At 42.4% G+C, this 15,898-nt stretch overlaps 1 protein-coding gene across 4 annotated transcripts in view; it reads right to left on the reverse strand.

The window, feature by feature from the left end:
• Positions 1-474: 474 nt before the first annotated feature.
• The window catches only part of LOC135547563 (cadherin-11-like), a 68,159-nt gene continuing 52,735 nt past the window's right edge, over positions 475-15,898 (reverse strand). For all 4 annotated transcript variants that reach the window (XM_064976685.1, XM_064976677.1, XM_064976698.1 and 1 more), the window contains 8 exons: positions 13,216-13,383; positions 9,883-10,070; positions 6,599-6,852; positions 6,023-6,159; positions 5,286-5,407; positions 4,989-5,106; positions 2,497-2,748; positions 475-2,122 (listed from right to left, as the gene is read on the reverse strand). In XM_064976685.1, the coding sequence (XP_064832757.1) occupies positions 1,626-2,122; positions 2,497-2,748; positions 4,989-5,106; positions 5,286-5,407; positions 6,023-6,159; positions 6,599-6,852; positions 9,883-10,070; positions 13,216-13,383 (1,736 nt within the window). In that variant the 3' untranslated portion in view covers positions 475-1,625. The remainder of the gene's footprint in view (positions 2,123-2,496; positions 2,749-4,988; positions 5,107-5,285; positions 5,408-6,022; positions 6,160-6,598; positions 6,853-9,882; positions 10,071-13,215; positions 13,384-15,898) is intronic.

Here is a 15,898-nt window from a genome sequence, read left to right on the forward strand (position 1 = left end):
ATGTTGCTGTCAAAATGGCTCAAAGTGGAGTCCCTCCAGGCCTGGCTTTTCTAGTGTTAAAGTGCACATTGACCTTTAGCTGGGAAGCATCCCTTGGAGAGGTTGAATACGTTTGCTATGGAGCATCCCTGGGAGAGATACGTTAATCTCAGGAAATGGTCAATGGGAACACTAACATCCTGGGTCCATACCAGTGAAAAGCTCCATACATGAATGTTCAGTGTGTGTGTGTGTGTGTGTGTGTGTGGGGGGGGGGGGGCAGTGTGTGTGTAGTGTGTGTGCGTGTGTGTGCATATTCATGGTGTCACTGGTTGTTCTGTGGCACCATTTGTGACTGTATATTGAACTCCTTTATTACTCTAAGTCCTCCCAGCATCATCCAGTAGACACCGTTCAATATCATAACATAGATCACCTCTAGAGAAAGAACAGATTGCTATTTTGCTCTTACAAATTTATTAACACCATCAATCATTTTATAAAAAGCATTTATTTCAAAGTTTTTAGCTTCTTAGATCGAAGCACATAATAAAGCAACAGTACAATGTTCATAAAATATAAGTGTGATGCGGTAACATTTTCTTACATGTTGAAATACTGATATCTGCATGTGTACTAAAATAAGAACTTTTAAAATTGTACAAATAGGTACCATAAATTCGACATAGAAATTAGGCGTCATTCACTACAACAGGACAGATTGCTATTTTCTCAACCAGGGAGAAAAACATACGCCCCCAAAAAATGTTTAAAAAATGAAGAGAACAAAAAAATCATAATAATCATAATAACATTATCATAAAAAATGAGATTTACAAGAACCAATCGGCGCACGTTTGATCCTCAAGAGACATATTTGCACACGTTATATGTACTTTAGCTTGCTTTAGGATATATTTTTCAAGTTGCAAAAAATGCACTGTGATGCAAGAGTGTCCATTACTTAAGGCGATTTTTGAGCTCACAGGTCTTTCCTTGTGATTTATCATTGGTGAAATTGGGCTGAAAGGGGGGATTTTTCACTGGATTTGTGAAAAAACAGTCTCTGTTTTTGTTGAATTCATCTTCCTCAGGAAGATGGAGGTGCTACACGAGCGACCAGTCTCAGTTTGCTGTTGTGGTTTTCTCATCGTTTTTTTCATTGATATAAGGCAACAATTTTTTATTCTCCTCTTTGTGAGCTCATTCACAGTATCAACAATTACATGTCTCTCTGTGACCCACATTCCAACCCCAAACCGTAGTAACCTACAAAATGAATAAAAAATTGAAATACCGAGTGTTATTTGATCTCTCACCACAAACATTAAGCATGTCTTAATTTTCCATACACACCAGTACATCCCACAGAGGTGTTTTTATTAAATGTTTTTAATGTGTTTTATATTTCTCTCTCTCTCTCTCGCTCTTTTGTTTCCACCTCCTCAATTCCCTCTGTCCTTCCTTACCAAACATCCCCAACAGGTATCTAGTATACTGCAAGTATACTTTACACATACAAATAACAAAGTTTACTATAAATAAAAATGCTTGTGGTATACTTATAGTAAACTTCAAGCACCACACAAAGTCAGTGGAAGGTTGGAGAAAGGGTGCAAGGAGATGGTCAGGGAAATGGGTGAACGTTAAGAGTTGTCATCGGCAGAGTCTTTGGTGCCGTAAAGGTCGGCCAGCTTCTTGAAGCGCGGGCCCCAGCTTTGGAGGTAGTCGTAGTCTAGGTCTGAATCTGTGGTCACCGACTCCAAGGAGCTGAGGGATCCAGCGATGGAGCCCCGGCCCTCGTAGCCATAGATCTGGATGGAGTCATAGGGAGGGGCCGTGGGGTCGTTGTCCGCGTCGTTAATGCGGGTCTTGATGAAATCATCCACATCCACACTGTTGGCCACGGGGTGCCCGCCAGGCCTCATTGGGTACTGGAGCTCAGGCTTGATGTCCTTACGGGGTAGGAAGCCGTTGGCACCGTCAGGGTTCTGTAGAGTAGCAATGTCGAAGGCCTCTGTGTCCTCCTCTCCACCACCTTCATCGTCATAGGTGATGATGTTCTCACGGATGTCTTCCTCCTCAAAGACAATGAGCGGCTCCTTCTTCTGACGACGCAGGGCCACAAACAGCACCACGATCGCTGCCATGAGAAACATATCAGTCAGCCAATCATACAAGCTCTAGCTCTTATAGCTCTTAAAATACCTTTAGCATTTCACATTGCCTAATTAGGCAGGCTTTAACAGATCATTTGGATTAGAAGTGCAAAAATACATATGACATTTTTTAAACAGTGTTAATTGCAAGCTAAATAATTAATTGAGCCTGTGTAAATAATCAAAACGCACACTATTAATATTCTGTCAAGCATCTGTTCTATAAATACATTAAACTATTCTGAAAACATTAAGGATAAGCACCACTCAGGATGGAAAAAAAGATCAAACATGAGTAAATATTAGATCAACAACAGATTGAATGCAAGTTGATGTTTTCTTTAGTGCTGATGCTCACCCAGGAGAATGACGATACAGGCTAGTATGGCGATGAGAGCGCCGGTGCTGAGGCCTGCAGGCAGGATGTAAGGCTCCACGTTACAGGACAGGATGGTGTCCTTACTGTCACAGCTGCACACTCGTATGGTCAGCGTGTTGGTGCTGCTCATGGGAGGAATGCCGTTGTCGTTGATCTCAATGGGAAGGAAGTAGACATCCTGGGTCATCCGACTGAAGCCCCTCCGGGTCACATATATGCTGGCTGTGCTGTCTGTGGGGAACAAGAGAGGAGCCGAAGTAGAATAAGTACAGAGACAAGAGGGTCCTTTAAATATCTCCTCTTGGAGGGTGGGATTTCCGGTAGTGTACAGACTGCTTAACAGAATCATAGTTATAACCGAAGAGTTTTACTTATCCAACGAGTTCATAAGGCAGAAGGCAGACATATAGCCGCGGGGGAAAAGCAATGAGCTGTGAATTTCCAGATATTAAATTATTGTAATATTGTGAACATTTATTAGCTTTTGGAAGTGTAATCAAAGCTCTAGCGGAGGGAGCTGTATTGGTTTTATTTGGGGCTGGGTGAGGGTGGAAGGATGCCAAGTGCACTCTCCTGACGCAGTGCAAGGTCGCTCTCAGAACAGAGATGGAGCGAGTTCATTTAGGTGCTTGTGGCTTAGTCATTTTCACCTCCCTCTCTCACAGCGGTGTCCTCAGCCCACTACACCTTTTTCAGAAAAGGTTTCTCATGACAAGGCTATTGTGCATACAGAATGGAAGGTTGAATGGGCTCTATGAATCCTGCGCTATTCATTATAGGTCTACATCATACTAAGAAAGGTTATCATTGCCTTGGTAGAGCATCTTTTAAGGGTTGAGGTAGAACACAGTCTGAAGCCATGAGAACTTAAATATCCAACAAGGTAGTATGGCTGAAAGAAGCACTTCATAAGAAGCCACTTTTGAGGAACATTTTCTTCATAAAATTAAACTTAGCAAATGTTCTTACATCTGCAGATATGATAGCGCAAGAAAAAAACTAAATAGCCCCTGCTGTCTCAGACATACACCGCAAACTCTGTAAATCACGAGAAAATACATAGATACATTTAGATTAGAAAGCTGTCCATTTCAAAGGATGCTTTGGATTCTTTAAACCCAACAAATCGGAGGGGCTGTAATCTGTTCTGCTCATATTGTGGGCTTTTTGAAAATACTGCTAAAAAGCACTAATTTTGACTCTCATTAAAGCAGATCAAACGGGTAGAGAGCCATCCCTTGCCATGCTGGCTGCTATATAGTCACTGAAGCACTGCTTGGAACAGTCTGATATGACTTTATCTGGGGATTAAAAAAAATATCCCATTAAACTGCAATTAACACATTCATTCCCCCTCATTCATTCTCCTCCATCACAGAAGGAGAGATGCTTGGAAGTAGCTTGTGATTACGGCACGGTCGGGACGAGTATTAAAGCAATGGCAGAGGATGAAAAAAGAGCTTAAGTTGGCTTAAGTTTGTAGAAGAGAATATTGATGGATGCATGTCATTAAGAGAAGTGTCATGTAATTGCTTGTTCAAAGATGGCAATGCTGACTGAACTACTCGCAGCAGCTGTTGAATGTCTCCATCATAGTCATTACAATAGCTTTGTCACATGGTCCTGAGCAATCTCTATGGATATATGCAAGTCTAATCAAGTATTTTTATGGCGTCAAAACTCTGTGATTAACTTTTGCTTCTCATTATCTTTAATCCAGGAGTTTATAAACAAGGCTGATGAACGCTATCCCCATGATGAGTAATTCTGCTCTGATGAGAGATGGCATCCTCTGGGGATAAATACCACTGTGCCTCATCTGTTGAAATGGAATGTAACAGGTACTCTCTCTGATCAGCTCGCCTAAGCAGCCGCTCCATCACTGTGACTGGCAGGGGCTTTGAGCTTAAGGACAGCTGGGATGAGTCACCAGCCAGCCAGGCCCCCAAACCTCTCTCTCTCTCTCTCTCTCTCTCTCTCTCTCTCTCTCTCTCTCTCTCTCTCTCTCTCTCTCTCTCTCTCTCTCTCTCTCTCTCTCTCTCTCTCTCTCTCTCTCTCTCTCTCTCTCTCTCTCTCTCTCTCCACTCCTCTGGCTGATCAGTCAGAGTGTGAGGTAGGGATAGCTAATGCAATCGCAAACACTGCAAACTGATCCAACAGGCTCAGTCTCCTACATGCAGCAGTTCACCGATGCATAGGCTAGGGCGCCAGACACCCGTGGTAATTAATAAGTGGGGAGCTCTTTTGGATCTAGCTTCAAATCAAACTTCAGTCTACAATGATCTGCTGAATCACTTCCCATCTGAATGTAGAGAAACCTGAATTGATGTAAAGAAGAAAAAATACCCAGTGGTTTTCTATCTCACTGACTGGAGTCCTGGAGTGCCGACTAGCCACTATAAAGACAGTAAAAGTGTCCAAACAGAAGTCGCTCTTCTCATTGATGGAAATAGAATGCTTGAGCCACCCACCTCTGTTGTCTTTCAGGGAGAAATTCTGGTTGTTGACAGCCTCTGGGGCGATGCTGAAGTGGAAGTACTGTCGGTGGACCATCTCATCCTTGTCCACTGCACTGACTGTCTCTATGAGCTGAGTTGAACAACACCCACAAGAGTTAGTACAGACAGAGTCCACCAAAACACTGAACATATTCAATAAAATAGAAATATATTTTTGCACATGATGGTTACTAGTATGCATAAAGATCTGTCTTTTCTAAATGTGACTTGGGAAAAAGTACAATATACATTGTAAATGATTAGACTTACTTTGCCAGGGGAGACATTTTCACACACAAGGATTTCGTTCTGTGTGGCAAACTCAGGGGCGTTGTCATTCATATCTTTGACTTTGATGTTGACACGTACTTTTGTATCTTGGTGATGTCCCCCTGTGCAGAATGACAAAAATGAATAACAAACAAGTTAGTGATTCAGTGCGCATTCATGGGATTTGGCTTGCTAGGAAAACAAAACCAGCTCCCTCTGAAATTCACTGCAAACACAATGAGAAGACAGCACAGTATGACCCTATTTATTGTATAAGAAATGATGTAGGTTTTTGAATGCTTGGAAATGATGCTGTCAGACGAGTGTTGTGCATAATACAACAGAACTGCTTGATCTCTAAAGTTCCAGACATACATTTTTGATGCATCAAATTATCTCTGATAGGAGAGATGGAAATATTTGAGACAGATATACTTCAATACCAGACATAATAATGTGGAGTAGAATCACACAGACAGAGAACAGCAACTTCAAGATGTTTATTTCTGATTTGGGGGATGTGGATGTTTTGCAGTAGTCTCTAGCTACTCATTTCCCTTTATGAAAGGCACTTTGTGGTAATCTTCTCTAAAAACATCTTGAGGGGTGGCGACTCTAGGACGACATAAGAGCCGAGGGGGAACAAAACATTTCCTGGATTGGGAGGCATGGCGTCTCTGGTATTCACAGCTACTCTCTAATTTGAAACCCGAGGTGGATGGTGGAGGGTGGCGTACCAATCTCAGTGGCGCTGACAGAGATGTTGTGCCAGGGTAGTGTCTCCCGGTCCAACGGTCTGGTGGTCTTGATGATGCCATCCTCTGGGCCGACACTGAAGAACTGTTCCACATCCGTGTAGCGGGGAATCATGTACCTGCAGTGAACAGTAGTGATAAGTAAACATGAACTGTATTCAATTAGGGCCTGGTTCCTTAGATAAAACAAAAGCCCAATTATTCTTGTGCTGTAAGAATGCATGTTTTGCACTGTTTGGATTAATGTATTCGATGGAACAATATTTATAGTTCGAAACTGCATATTAATTTAAATATTTGTTCTTGCAGAGCAGGAAATAATATAGGATATTTATTTTGTTTACTGATTGAGTCGGGCCCTGCAGTATGTTATGGTGACAAGGTGAGGCCTTTGAAACTGAAATCATCTACGTATCAACATAAAATGGTCCATTTAAAACAGAAAGGTGGGATGATAACACTATGAGACGGAGTGGGGCTGATAATCAGACAACGGCGCTAAAAACAAACACAAATGTGTAACAAAGAGAGTGAGACAGAGTGTTCCAAGTAGCCTACCTGACAGGGTTGTTGGCCACGTCTGTGTCTTTAGCGTGTACACGGCCCACCACGGTCCCATCACGGGCATTCTCCTCCACCTCGAAGCTGTAGCTAGTTGCCATGAAAGCAGGCGGCTCGTCTGCGTCCTCCACCATAACCTTAACCGTGGCTGTGTCTTTGTAGGGGCCCCAGGCGATGAAACGGGGGTCCAAGTGTGTGTTGGATGCCTCTACTCTCAGGGTGTATGCCCTCTTAGTCTCAAAGTCCACAGGCTGGAAAGAGGGAGCAGCGTGGATTTAGTAATAATACATTTAAAATATATGATCATTAAAATCATGGGCCAATAAGGAGAAGGTTGTCTCAATGTAGTTCTTTCTATAATACTATTACTGCATCATAAAAATGATTTACTGTAGCTGTACACTGCTATCTAGAACCTTAGAGAGTTCTTCAGTTGTCCCCATAGGAGAACCCTTTGAAGAATCCTTTTTGGTTGCAGGTAGAACAATTTTGGTTCCAGGTAGAACCCTTTTGGGTTCCATGTAGAACCCTTTCTACTGCAAAAGGGTTCTACCTGGAACCAAAAAGGGTTCTAAACTGCAACCAAAAAGGGTTATTTTATGGAGACAGCCGAAGAACCCATTTGGATGCTTTTTTTCTAAGAGTGTCAAATCAAATATCAGTATGAAGTTGAGATGCTAGCTAGAGGGTGCTGTTGTAAAATAAGACAGTGGTTGTGGTCAACATCAGCACGAGACAACACAAAGACATTCTTTGCTCAGTCCTTATACGTAAGATGGCTCTTATTTCAGTTCAGTGGCGTATCTAAGTCATAGCCTCAATCACCACCAGTTCATTTAATTGCAAGAAATTGGAAAGACACTCCCAAATCAATTATGCTCAAAAATAGTTAATGGTCATTTAGTGTGAACAACCCTCATCCTTCTACACCCTGCCTCCTACTGCTTTCACATATCCAACTGTTTTCTTGTTACCCTGTCTCACTCGGCAGCCATAACTCCCACAAATTACCAAGTGAGACTTTAAAGTACCTACCGCAGCTGAGGGGGCAGCATACCAGAATGCACACACACACACACACACACACACACACACACACACACACACACACACACACACACACACACACACACACACACACACACACACACACACACACACACACACACACACACACACACACACACACACACTTTATCTATCTCTGCCTGTATGGTGATTGATTTGAAGTTGTTTTCCTATCTCAGTTTTTTTGTTCATCCTTCAGTATTTTTTGCATGTCTTTAATGAAGCTGCCAACGGTGGGAACAGTCATGACCCAGTTCTTTCCTTTAACAGGTCGGTGAATGTTCCTCACTGACGTTGTCTCCTGAAGCTGTGGTCTTCTCTGTCTCACTCTTTTCCTCCCCCTCTATCTCTCTCGGTCTCCCTCTCTCTCTTTCTCCCTCCTCTCTCCTTTTCTTTCTGTATTTTCTTTTCTTTTCCTCCGTCCTCTCAATATCTGCCCCTCTCTCTCTCTCTCTCTCTCTCTCTCTCTCTCTCTCTCTCTCGGTTCTTTTATTTTGGCACTTAATAATTTGCAGCTGAAACTAATCAGCGGTAGATAATATTCACAATAATGCCAGACTTCCTCTTAGCATTCAGCCTGCGCCTGGTAGCCCGCAGTTGAAACAGAATACTTGATTAAAATTCTGGCAATTCCGACAGTAATTTCGACTTTAATTTTCAACATGCTTTGAAGAGCAAAAGGTGATGATTTCCCGAGAGGTGTATAGTGGAGGCATTATGTTATTGAGAAGAGCAGGGCTACATCAAACTGATTGTTGTCGGCACGCTGTATTGTCGTCGCCCCCCTCCCCTCCCCCTAACTCCTAACCACCCACCCACCTCCACACACACGCCACACACCCAGCCTGATCAGCAGGCAGAATGTTCTCATTTGGGACCAGGGCCCTGGTATTTGTGATAGTCAAACACTGTTAAGAATTACAACCCACCCACCACCACCCTCTCTACTCAGCGTCAAGACATGATTTCCTCTGATTCAATTCTTCCACTTTCCCCAGCTACAATTTGTATTATCCGGTGTTCATAAGACTTATTATGATTGGTGCCCCTCTCTGTTATGGAAATGAAGGGGATCTGCACTGAGCAGCGATGTCTGATCCCACTTGGGTTCATCTGGCCATAGAGGAAGTTGTTTACATGGCCGTTTTCCACATTTCAATGGCTGCTGTCGTGGCTTACCTGGTATAATCCTCAGGCATGATTAATAGAACAGCGCCATTTTTCAGCACATAGACTACACACTGGTACTCACACTCCACTGAACTGACAAAATTACCCAGCTTGCGTAAACCCTTGAGAAAATATGATTACTTCTCAGACACGCATGCAAAGGCCTCCCTCTCTCAGAGTTGTGTTAGTTTTGGAGAGGAGTAGAGAGGAGTGTGAGTGAGATTGCTGCTGATCTCTGAGTGTGAGGGAGCCGTGCTGTGAAAGACAGTTGAGGGATTTTGAATAATGAAGCACCACCAGGTGGCAATGTTCCGTCTAGGCTGCTGCTCCTGCTGCGTAGGGACTAGGGAGGGAAGCAGTGCCTCTCTCTCTCTCTCCTCTGGAGGCCCGGCTAAGCCTAACCATGGCAGGCAGGCGGCTCCAGGCGCAATGGTGCCAGTGATCACCCAGAGGCAGCCCAGGCGCGGTGCAGTGCAGTGCAAGGCTGACCTCCCCAGGTTGGTAAACGTCGGCATAATCCCAGCCCTGGAGCACAGCAGAGCTGCAGCGCCACGCTAGCGGCCGACCCACAGTCAGACTGCATAGATTCCTCTCCCAGAGAATCAACCATGAAAGTCAATGCTCGTAATAAGAAACTGAGGCGGTGTCATTGCAATCACAGAGTGGAACGGTGAAAAATCACTCCACCCTCTCTCTCTCTCTCTCTCTCTCGCTCTCTCCCCCTCTCTCTCTCTCCTGCTCAGTGTGTGCTTCAGTCTCACACACAGGCACACGCTCTCTTTCTATTTTTCCCTGTCTTTCTCTCTCTACCACACAGAAATTTCATATAGCCACCTTTACATATTCAAACACGCACAGACACACACAGGTGTATCAAGTAATGTCACGTATTGAAGCTATCATTTTAGTCCTCAGAATGTTAGTGAAAGGGCAGTAACAAAAAGGGTGATTCAATGCAGATGACTCTATAGACTGTCTCACACATTCCTTTCATTCCTCCATCATTTTTATGGAATAGTAAATCCCCTTCAGTCCCTTCTCACCTTTCTCAGTTTGATAACACCCTCACGGGTGTCAGTGTCGGTGGTAATCTCAAACACAGTCATCCCATCGCCCTCGATGAAACGATATGACACAAGTCCATTCTCCCCCAGATCTGGATCTTTAGCCTTCAGACGGCCTACCTCCTCACCCGAAACCTTGTCCTCTGAAACGGACATGGCGTATACACCTGTGGGGAGAAACAATAGAAACTGTTACAAATTTAAAAAATATATAATTCACACTTGTATTCGATGCCTGATGCCTGCTTTGACTTACTCCGAGGTACAGAATAGCATTCACCCAACTTTCCACTGCATTCATGTAATCTTGTTTTAAATGAGCCCCTGTCTATCCTTGTCACCGTGGGGGCAGCTGTATATAGTTAGATACATGCACCGACTATACAGTATACAGTACTATACATATATATATATATATATATATATATATATATATATATATATATACATACACATACACAATATAATATTTAAAAAAAACATTATTGAAAGAATAAGGTTGGGGGAAAACATTGTCTCAATCAACCCTAAAAACAAAGTGCAAGTTGAATCATGCTATCAGAACCATAACATTATATATATATATATAAATATAATGTTATGGTTCTGATAGCATGATAGCATGATTCAACTTGCACTTTGTTTTTAGGGTTGATTGAGACAATGTTTTCCCCCCAACCTTATTCTTTCAATAATGTTTTTTTTTTAAATATTATATTGTGTATGTCTTTCCTTATCAAATGTAAGACTAAATTCCATTTGTAATATGTTTTGGTGCATATACAGTGAGTTCCAAAAGTATTGGGACAGAGAAAATGTTTTGTTCATAACACTTATTATGATTGACATTTGTTTGGTAAAAAACAGTAGGATAAATACACATGTAACCATTCTGGGTTTTTTCTTCTTTTCTTTTAAGAGCTTTGTCACAATGGCCCAGTCAAAAAATAAAGTGCTGGAGTACAGAGTCAAAACAACAAAAACATTTTCACTGTCCCAATACTTGTGAAGCTCACTGTATGTATTTAAAATACTATCAAGATAAGAAAGTGTCTGGTCATAGAACATTCCATAGAATACTAGAAAAATACTACTAGTCAAGAAAACGTCTGTAACTCATTCACAGTAAAGTATATTACTATTCTGATTTCAGATAATCAATCTTTACAAAATATAAGATTTAAGATATAAGATATCAGTTTTCTCTATCTTCAATGGCAGTTGTTTGGGGGAAAAAGCATAGAAGATTGTCACGTTTGTCGTAATAATGGTTGGACCAAGCTGCAGCGCGATATGGTTTCCACATAATTTATTAAAGTGAAAACTTAGAACAAAACAAATAAAGAAACAAACAATCAACCGTGACTAACGAGATGCTACGTGTACTAACTCAAAACAATATCCCATAACACACAGGTGGAAAAATGCTACTTAAGTATGATCCCCAATTAGAGACAACGATAGCCAGCTGCCTCTAATTGGGAATCATACCAAAACACCAACATAGAAAAAACAAACTAGAACCCCACATAGAAAATATAAACTAGACTAAACCCCTAGTCATGCCCTGACCTTCTCTACCATAGAAAATAAAGGCTTTCTATGGTCAGGACGTGACAAAGATACACATTTTCACAGGTGTTTTTTCTTGAAGGATTACCATTTCATTGATGTGGTCCTATCACATGTCATATCATTTGAAAGGGCTGTTTCTCAGCTTTCAAAATCTGTATCATGTTTTCATATATGGTTTGACACCAGAAAAGAATGCTCATTAATGCACGCTGAGGTCATCGTCTCAGTAAATTCAGGAATTCCTAAACTCTCCAAACGATGATGCAACAATACCAATATGGCGATTTACAGTTTATTTTTTATTTTACCTTTATTTAACTAGGCAAGTTGGAGTTAGCTGCTGTTTCCATTCATTTTTAATGCTGTAAAACACATTTGTGGTATTTTACTGTGCATTCTACAATGTTTTTAAGAGACGTCTTACAGTGTAAGTACATGTCATGGTCCATCTTTGAAAAACAGTGAGTCTTTAACTGAGAGAGAGAGAGAGAGAGAGAGAGAGAGAGAGAGAGAGAGAGAGAGAGAGATAATGATGGAGCACAAGAGATAACTGTGGAGGTCAGCTGGCCAGCACCTGAAGGCCTCAGCCAATGAGCAGTCAGTGTTTTGTGTTTGTATTAGCATGTGTGAGTGTGTGTCTACAGGGGTGCATGCACCTGCCTGTGGCCGAGCCAGGGCAGTAGGGCCATATGCCCTCTCCGCTACACCTATTGAAGTGTTCAGAGCCAAACGCTTCAGCTGCATTTAAAAATAACTCTGGCATGGGAAGGAGCCTTTTAAAAATGGCCTGATGATACAAAGGGCTGCTACTTCAATCAGACTACATAGAAAACTATGGGATATTTTCATGAGAACGTTACTGAATCCACCCAGTCTAAAATGGCTCTGACCTGGAATAAATATGAACCTAATGTCATAGGCTGAACAATATGACAATACTGATCTGTATGTCATCTCAAAAAGTATGTCATCACTTATTGAACAATGTTCCAGTTTTCATCATCTGGGAAATAGTTGACATTGTGATACGCGGTTGAGTCAGCCTAATGACTCAACCAGTTTCTCACCCCACCCAGGACTAGTTTACCCCAAATTTGTAGCTAATATTCCATCCAAGAGCCACTGTTAGCAGGGCTACATCCGAGCCGCAGTGCTGATAGTAGGGGAAAGAGTGGGGCTCTCTGGGACAAATCTTCAGGCTCTACTCAAGAAGTAGGGGGAAATTGATGTAGGCCATTTCTACTATATGAGACATAAATCTGTGTTTAGCTCGCTGTTTAGAGCTATAAGAATTCCCCTCCATTCCCCTTCTGTCGAACAGAAATACTGACACAAACACTGTTAATATTTCACAACTCTTTATCGGCTTAAGATACTTGCTGTCATCACATCTCCTATGAGCGCAATGAAACCGTTTAATAATTAAGCTTCAATATTTCCCCTTTAACATCTACTTCCTGTATAAACCGTGTGTTGCATGGCCACTGGGGCCAGCAGCGATCCATATTTTCAAGTGTCAATCCTAATATGTCAGCTGAGGCTTGAGGGGCTGGGAGAGCGCGAGACTGGCTAAAAGCAGACCTGTCCCTCTTGGATGATGCTGCTCGTACCTCAGCAGAGAGGGACAGTGACGGCGGGAAAAGAGACCATCTCAGGGTCTCAGTCAGCTTAAGAAAACAGAGAAGAAAAGAAAAAACAGAAAAAGTGAAAGAAAGAGAGACAGGACTCTTCACTTACTCTGAGGGAACTTCGGTGGATTGTCGTTGACGTCCGTCAGGGTGATTTTCACCTCTGTTGTCCCTGACAGTCCCCCCATGTGTCCCCCCATGTCCTTGGCTTGTATGACGACGTCATATTCCTGCCGCGCTTCCCTGTCCATGTTGGGCAGAGCTGTCCGGATTATCCCTGGGGACAGGAGAGGAGGAAAATGGCTTTAATTCAAGAAGGAGCTGCCTTTGACCTTTCAACAGCCTACTACTCTGCAAGGCCTACTGGGAGGAGCAGGGCATGTTGGGTCATCACTGAAACGTGAGATCACATTGTGACAAGTGCCATCGCCATCTCATTCATCAGGCTCCTTTTCTAATATTGGGGTAATTAGTGTGATATATAAAAGGGAAAAAGAAGTGACTCGTTTCATTGGAAACTACAGAACAATGCTCAGAACAACAGCGAGGAACTGTTTTTTTAAGCCAGTTGTTTATTTATTTATTTTTCTGTGAGGAAACTGGCGCTTCTCACATCACAGGAGAATATGATGGGGATGGTTGATCTCTGGTGATATTTAGATGAGCCTGTGCATGAAACGCAGATAAGCCAAAAACAAATTAGAAATGTGAGCATGGGACAGGATCCAGTGAAATATCCAGCTTTGGTTTATTAGCAGGATTTTCTCTCTCCGATCTCTCTCTCACTCTGAGATCTCCCTGTTTGGCTGGGGGTACTTTGGCTCCCAGGATATTTAGAGTTCAACCAGGATATTGCTTGCCTAATCTGGCCGTGAGTTAATTCTGTTTGGCAAAGGACAGGTACACTCAGACTTTGCCTTGGAGAAATCCCAAAGCACGACAGGGCTGATCCTCAACGCCCCTTACTTGGCTCGGTTACAAAATCAGAGAATTGACAGATTATCATAAGATACATTTAAATACATGACCGTTTTGATACGAGACATACAGTCGTGGCCAAAAGTTTTGAGAATGACACAGACAAAGTCTACTGCCTCAGTTTGTATGATGGCAATTTGCTTATACTCCAGAATGTTATGAAGAGTGATCAGATGAGCTGCAATTAATTGCAAAGTCCCTCTTTGCCAGGCAAATTATCCGAATCCCCAAAAAACATTTCCACTGCATTTCAGCCCTGCCACAAAAGGACCAGCTGACATCATGTCAGTGATTCTCTCATTAACACAGGTGTGAGTGTTGACGAGGACAAGGCTGGAGATCACTCTGTCATGCTGGTTGAGTTCAAATAACAGACTGGAAGCTTCAAAAGGAATCATTGCTTGGAATCATTGTTCTTCCTCTGTCAACCTTGGTTACCTGCACGGAAACATGTACCGTCATCATTGCTTTGCACAAAAAGGGCTTCACAGGCAAGGATATTGCTGCCAGTAAGATTGCACCTAAATCAACAATTTATTGGATCATCAAGAACTTCAAGGAGAGAGGTTCAATTGTTGTGAAAAAGGCTTCAAAGCGCCCAAGAAAGTCCAGCAAGCGACAGGACCGATTCAGCTGCGGGTTGTTTCAGCTGCAGGATCGGGGCACCACCAGTACAGAGCTAGCTCAGGAATAGCAGTAGGTAGGTGTGAGTGCATCTGCACGCACAGTGAGTTGAAGACTTTTGGAGGATGGCCTGGTGTCAAGAAGGGCAGCAAAGAAGCCACTTCTCTCCAGGAAAAACATCATGGACAGAATGATATTCTGCAAAAGGTACAAGGATTGGACTGCTGAGGACTGGGGTAAAGTAATTTTCTCTGATGAATCCCCTTTCCGATTGTTTGGGGCATCCGGAAAAAAGCTTGTCCGAAGAAGACAAGGTGAGCGCTACCATCAGTCCTGTGTCATGCCAACAGTAAAGCATCCTGAGACCATTCATGTGTGGGGTTGCTTCTCAGCCAAGGGAGTGGGCTCACTCACAATTTTGCCTTAGAACACAGCCATGAAAAAAGAATGGTACCAACACATCCTCCGAGAGCAACTTCACCCAACCATCCAGGAACAGTTTGGTGACGAACAATGCCTTTTCCAGCATTATGGAGCACCTTGCCATAAGGCAAAAGTGATAGCTAAGTGGCTCGGGGAACAAAACATCGACCTTAATCCCATTGAGAACTTGTGGTCAATCCTCAAGAGGCGGGTGGACAAACAAAAACCCACAAATTCTGACAAACTCCAAGCATTGATTATGCAAGAATGGGCTGCCATCAGTCAGGATGTGGCCCAGAAGTTAATTGACAGCATGCCAGCGCGGATTGCAGAGGTCTTGAAAAAGAAGGGTCAACACTACAAATATTAGCTCTTTACATCAACTTCATGTAATTGTCAATAAAAGCCTTTGACACTTATGAAATGCTTGTAATATTATTTCAGTATTTCAGTATTTCAGTACAAAAATATCTAAAGACACTGAAGCAGCAAACTTTGCAGAAATTAATATTTGTGTCATTCTCAAAAGTTTTCTATGTATCTATATATCTATCTAGCTATCTATCTAGCTATCTATCTAGCTATTGATCTATCTATCTATCTATCTATCTATCTAGCTAGCTAGCTAGCTAGCTAGCTAGTTAGATGAAGTCAGAAGTTTATATACACCTTAGCCAAATACATTTAAACTCAGTTTTTCACAATTCCTGACATTTAATCCTAGTAAAAATTCCCTGTCTTAGGTCAGTTACGATCACCACTTTATT

This window comes from Oncorhynchus masou, chromosome 1 (genome assembly GCF_036934945.1).
Source record: "Oncorhynchus masou masou isolate Uvic2021 chromosome 1, UVic_Omas_1.1, whole genome shotgun sequence".
In the NCBI taxonomy this organism is placed as follows: domain Eukaryota; kingdom Metazoa; phylum Chordata; class Actinopteri; order Salmoniformes; family Salmonidae; genus Oncorhynchus; species Oncorhynchus masou.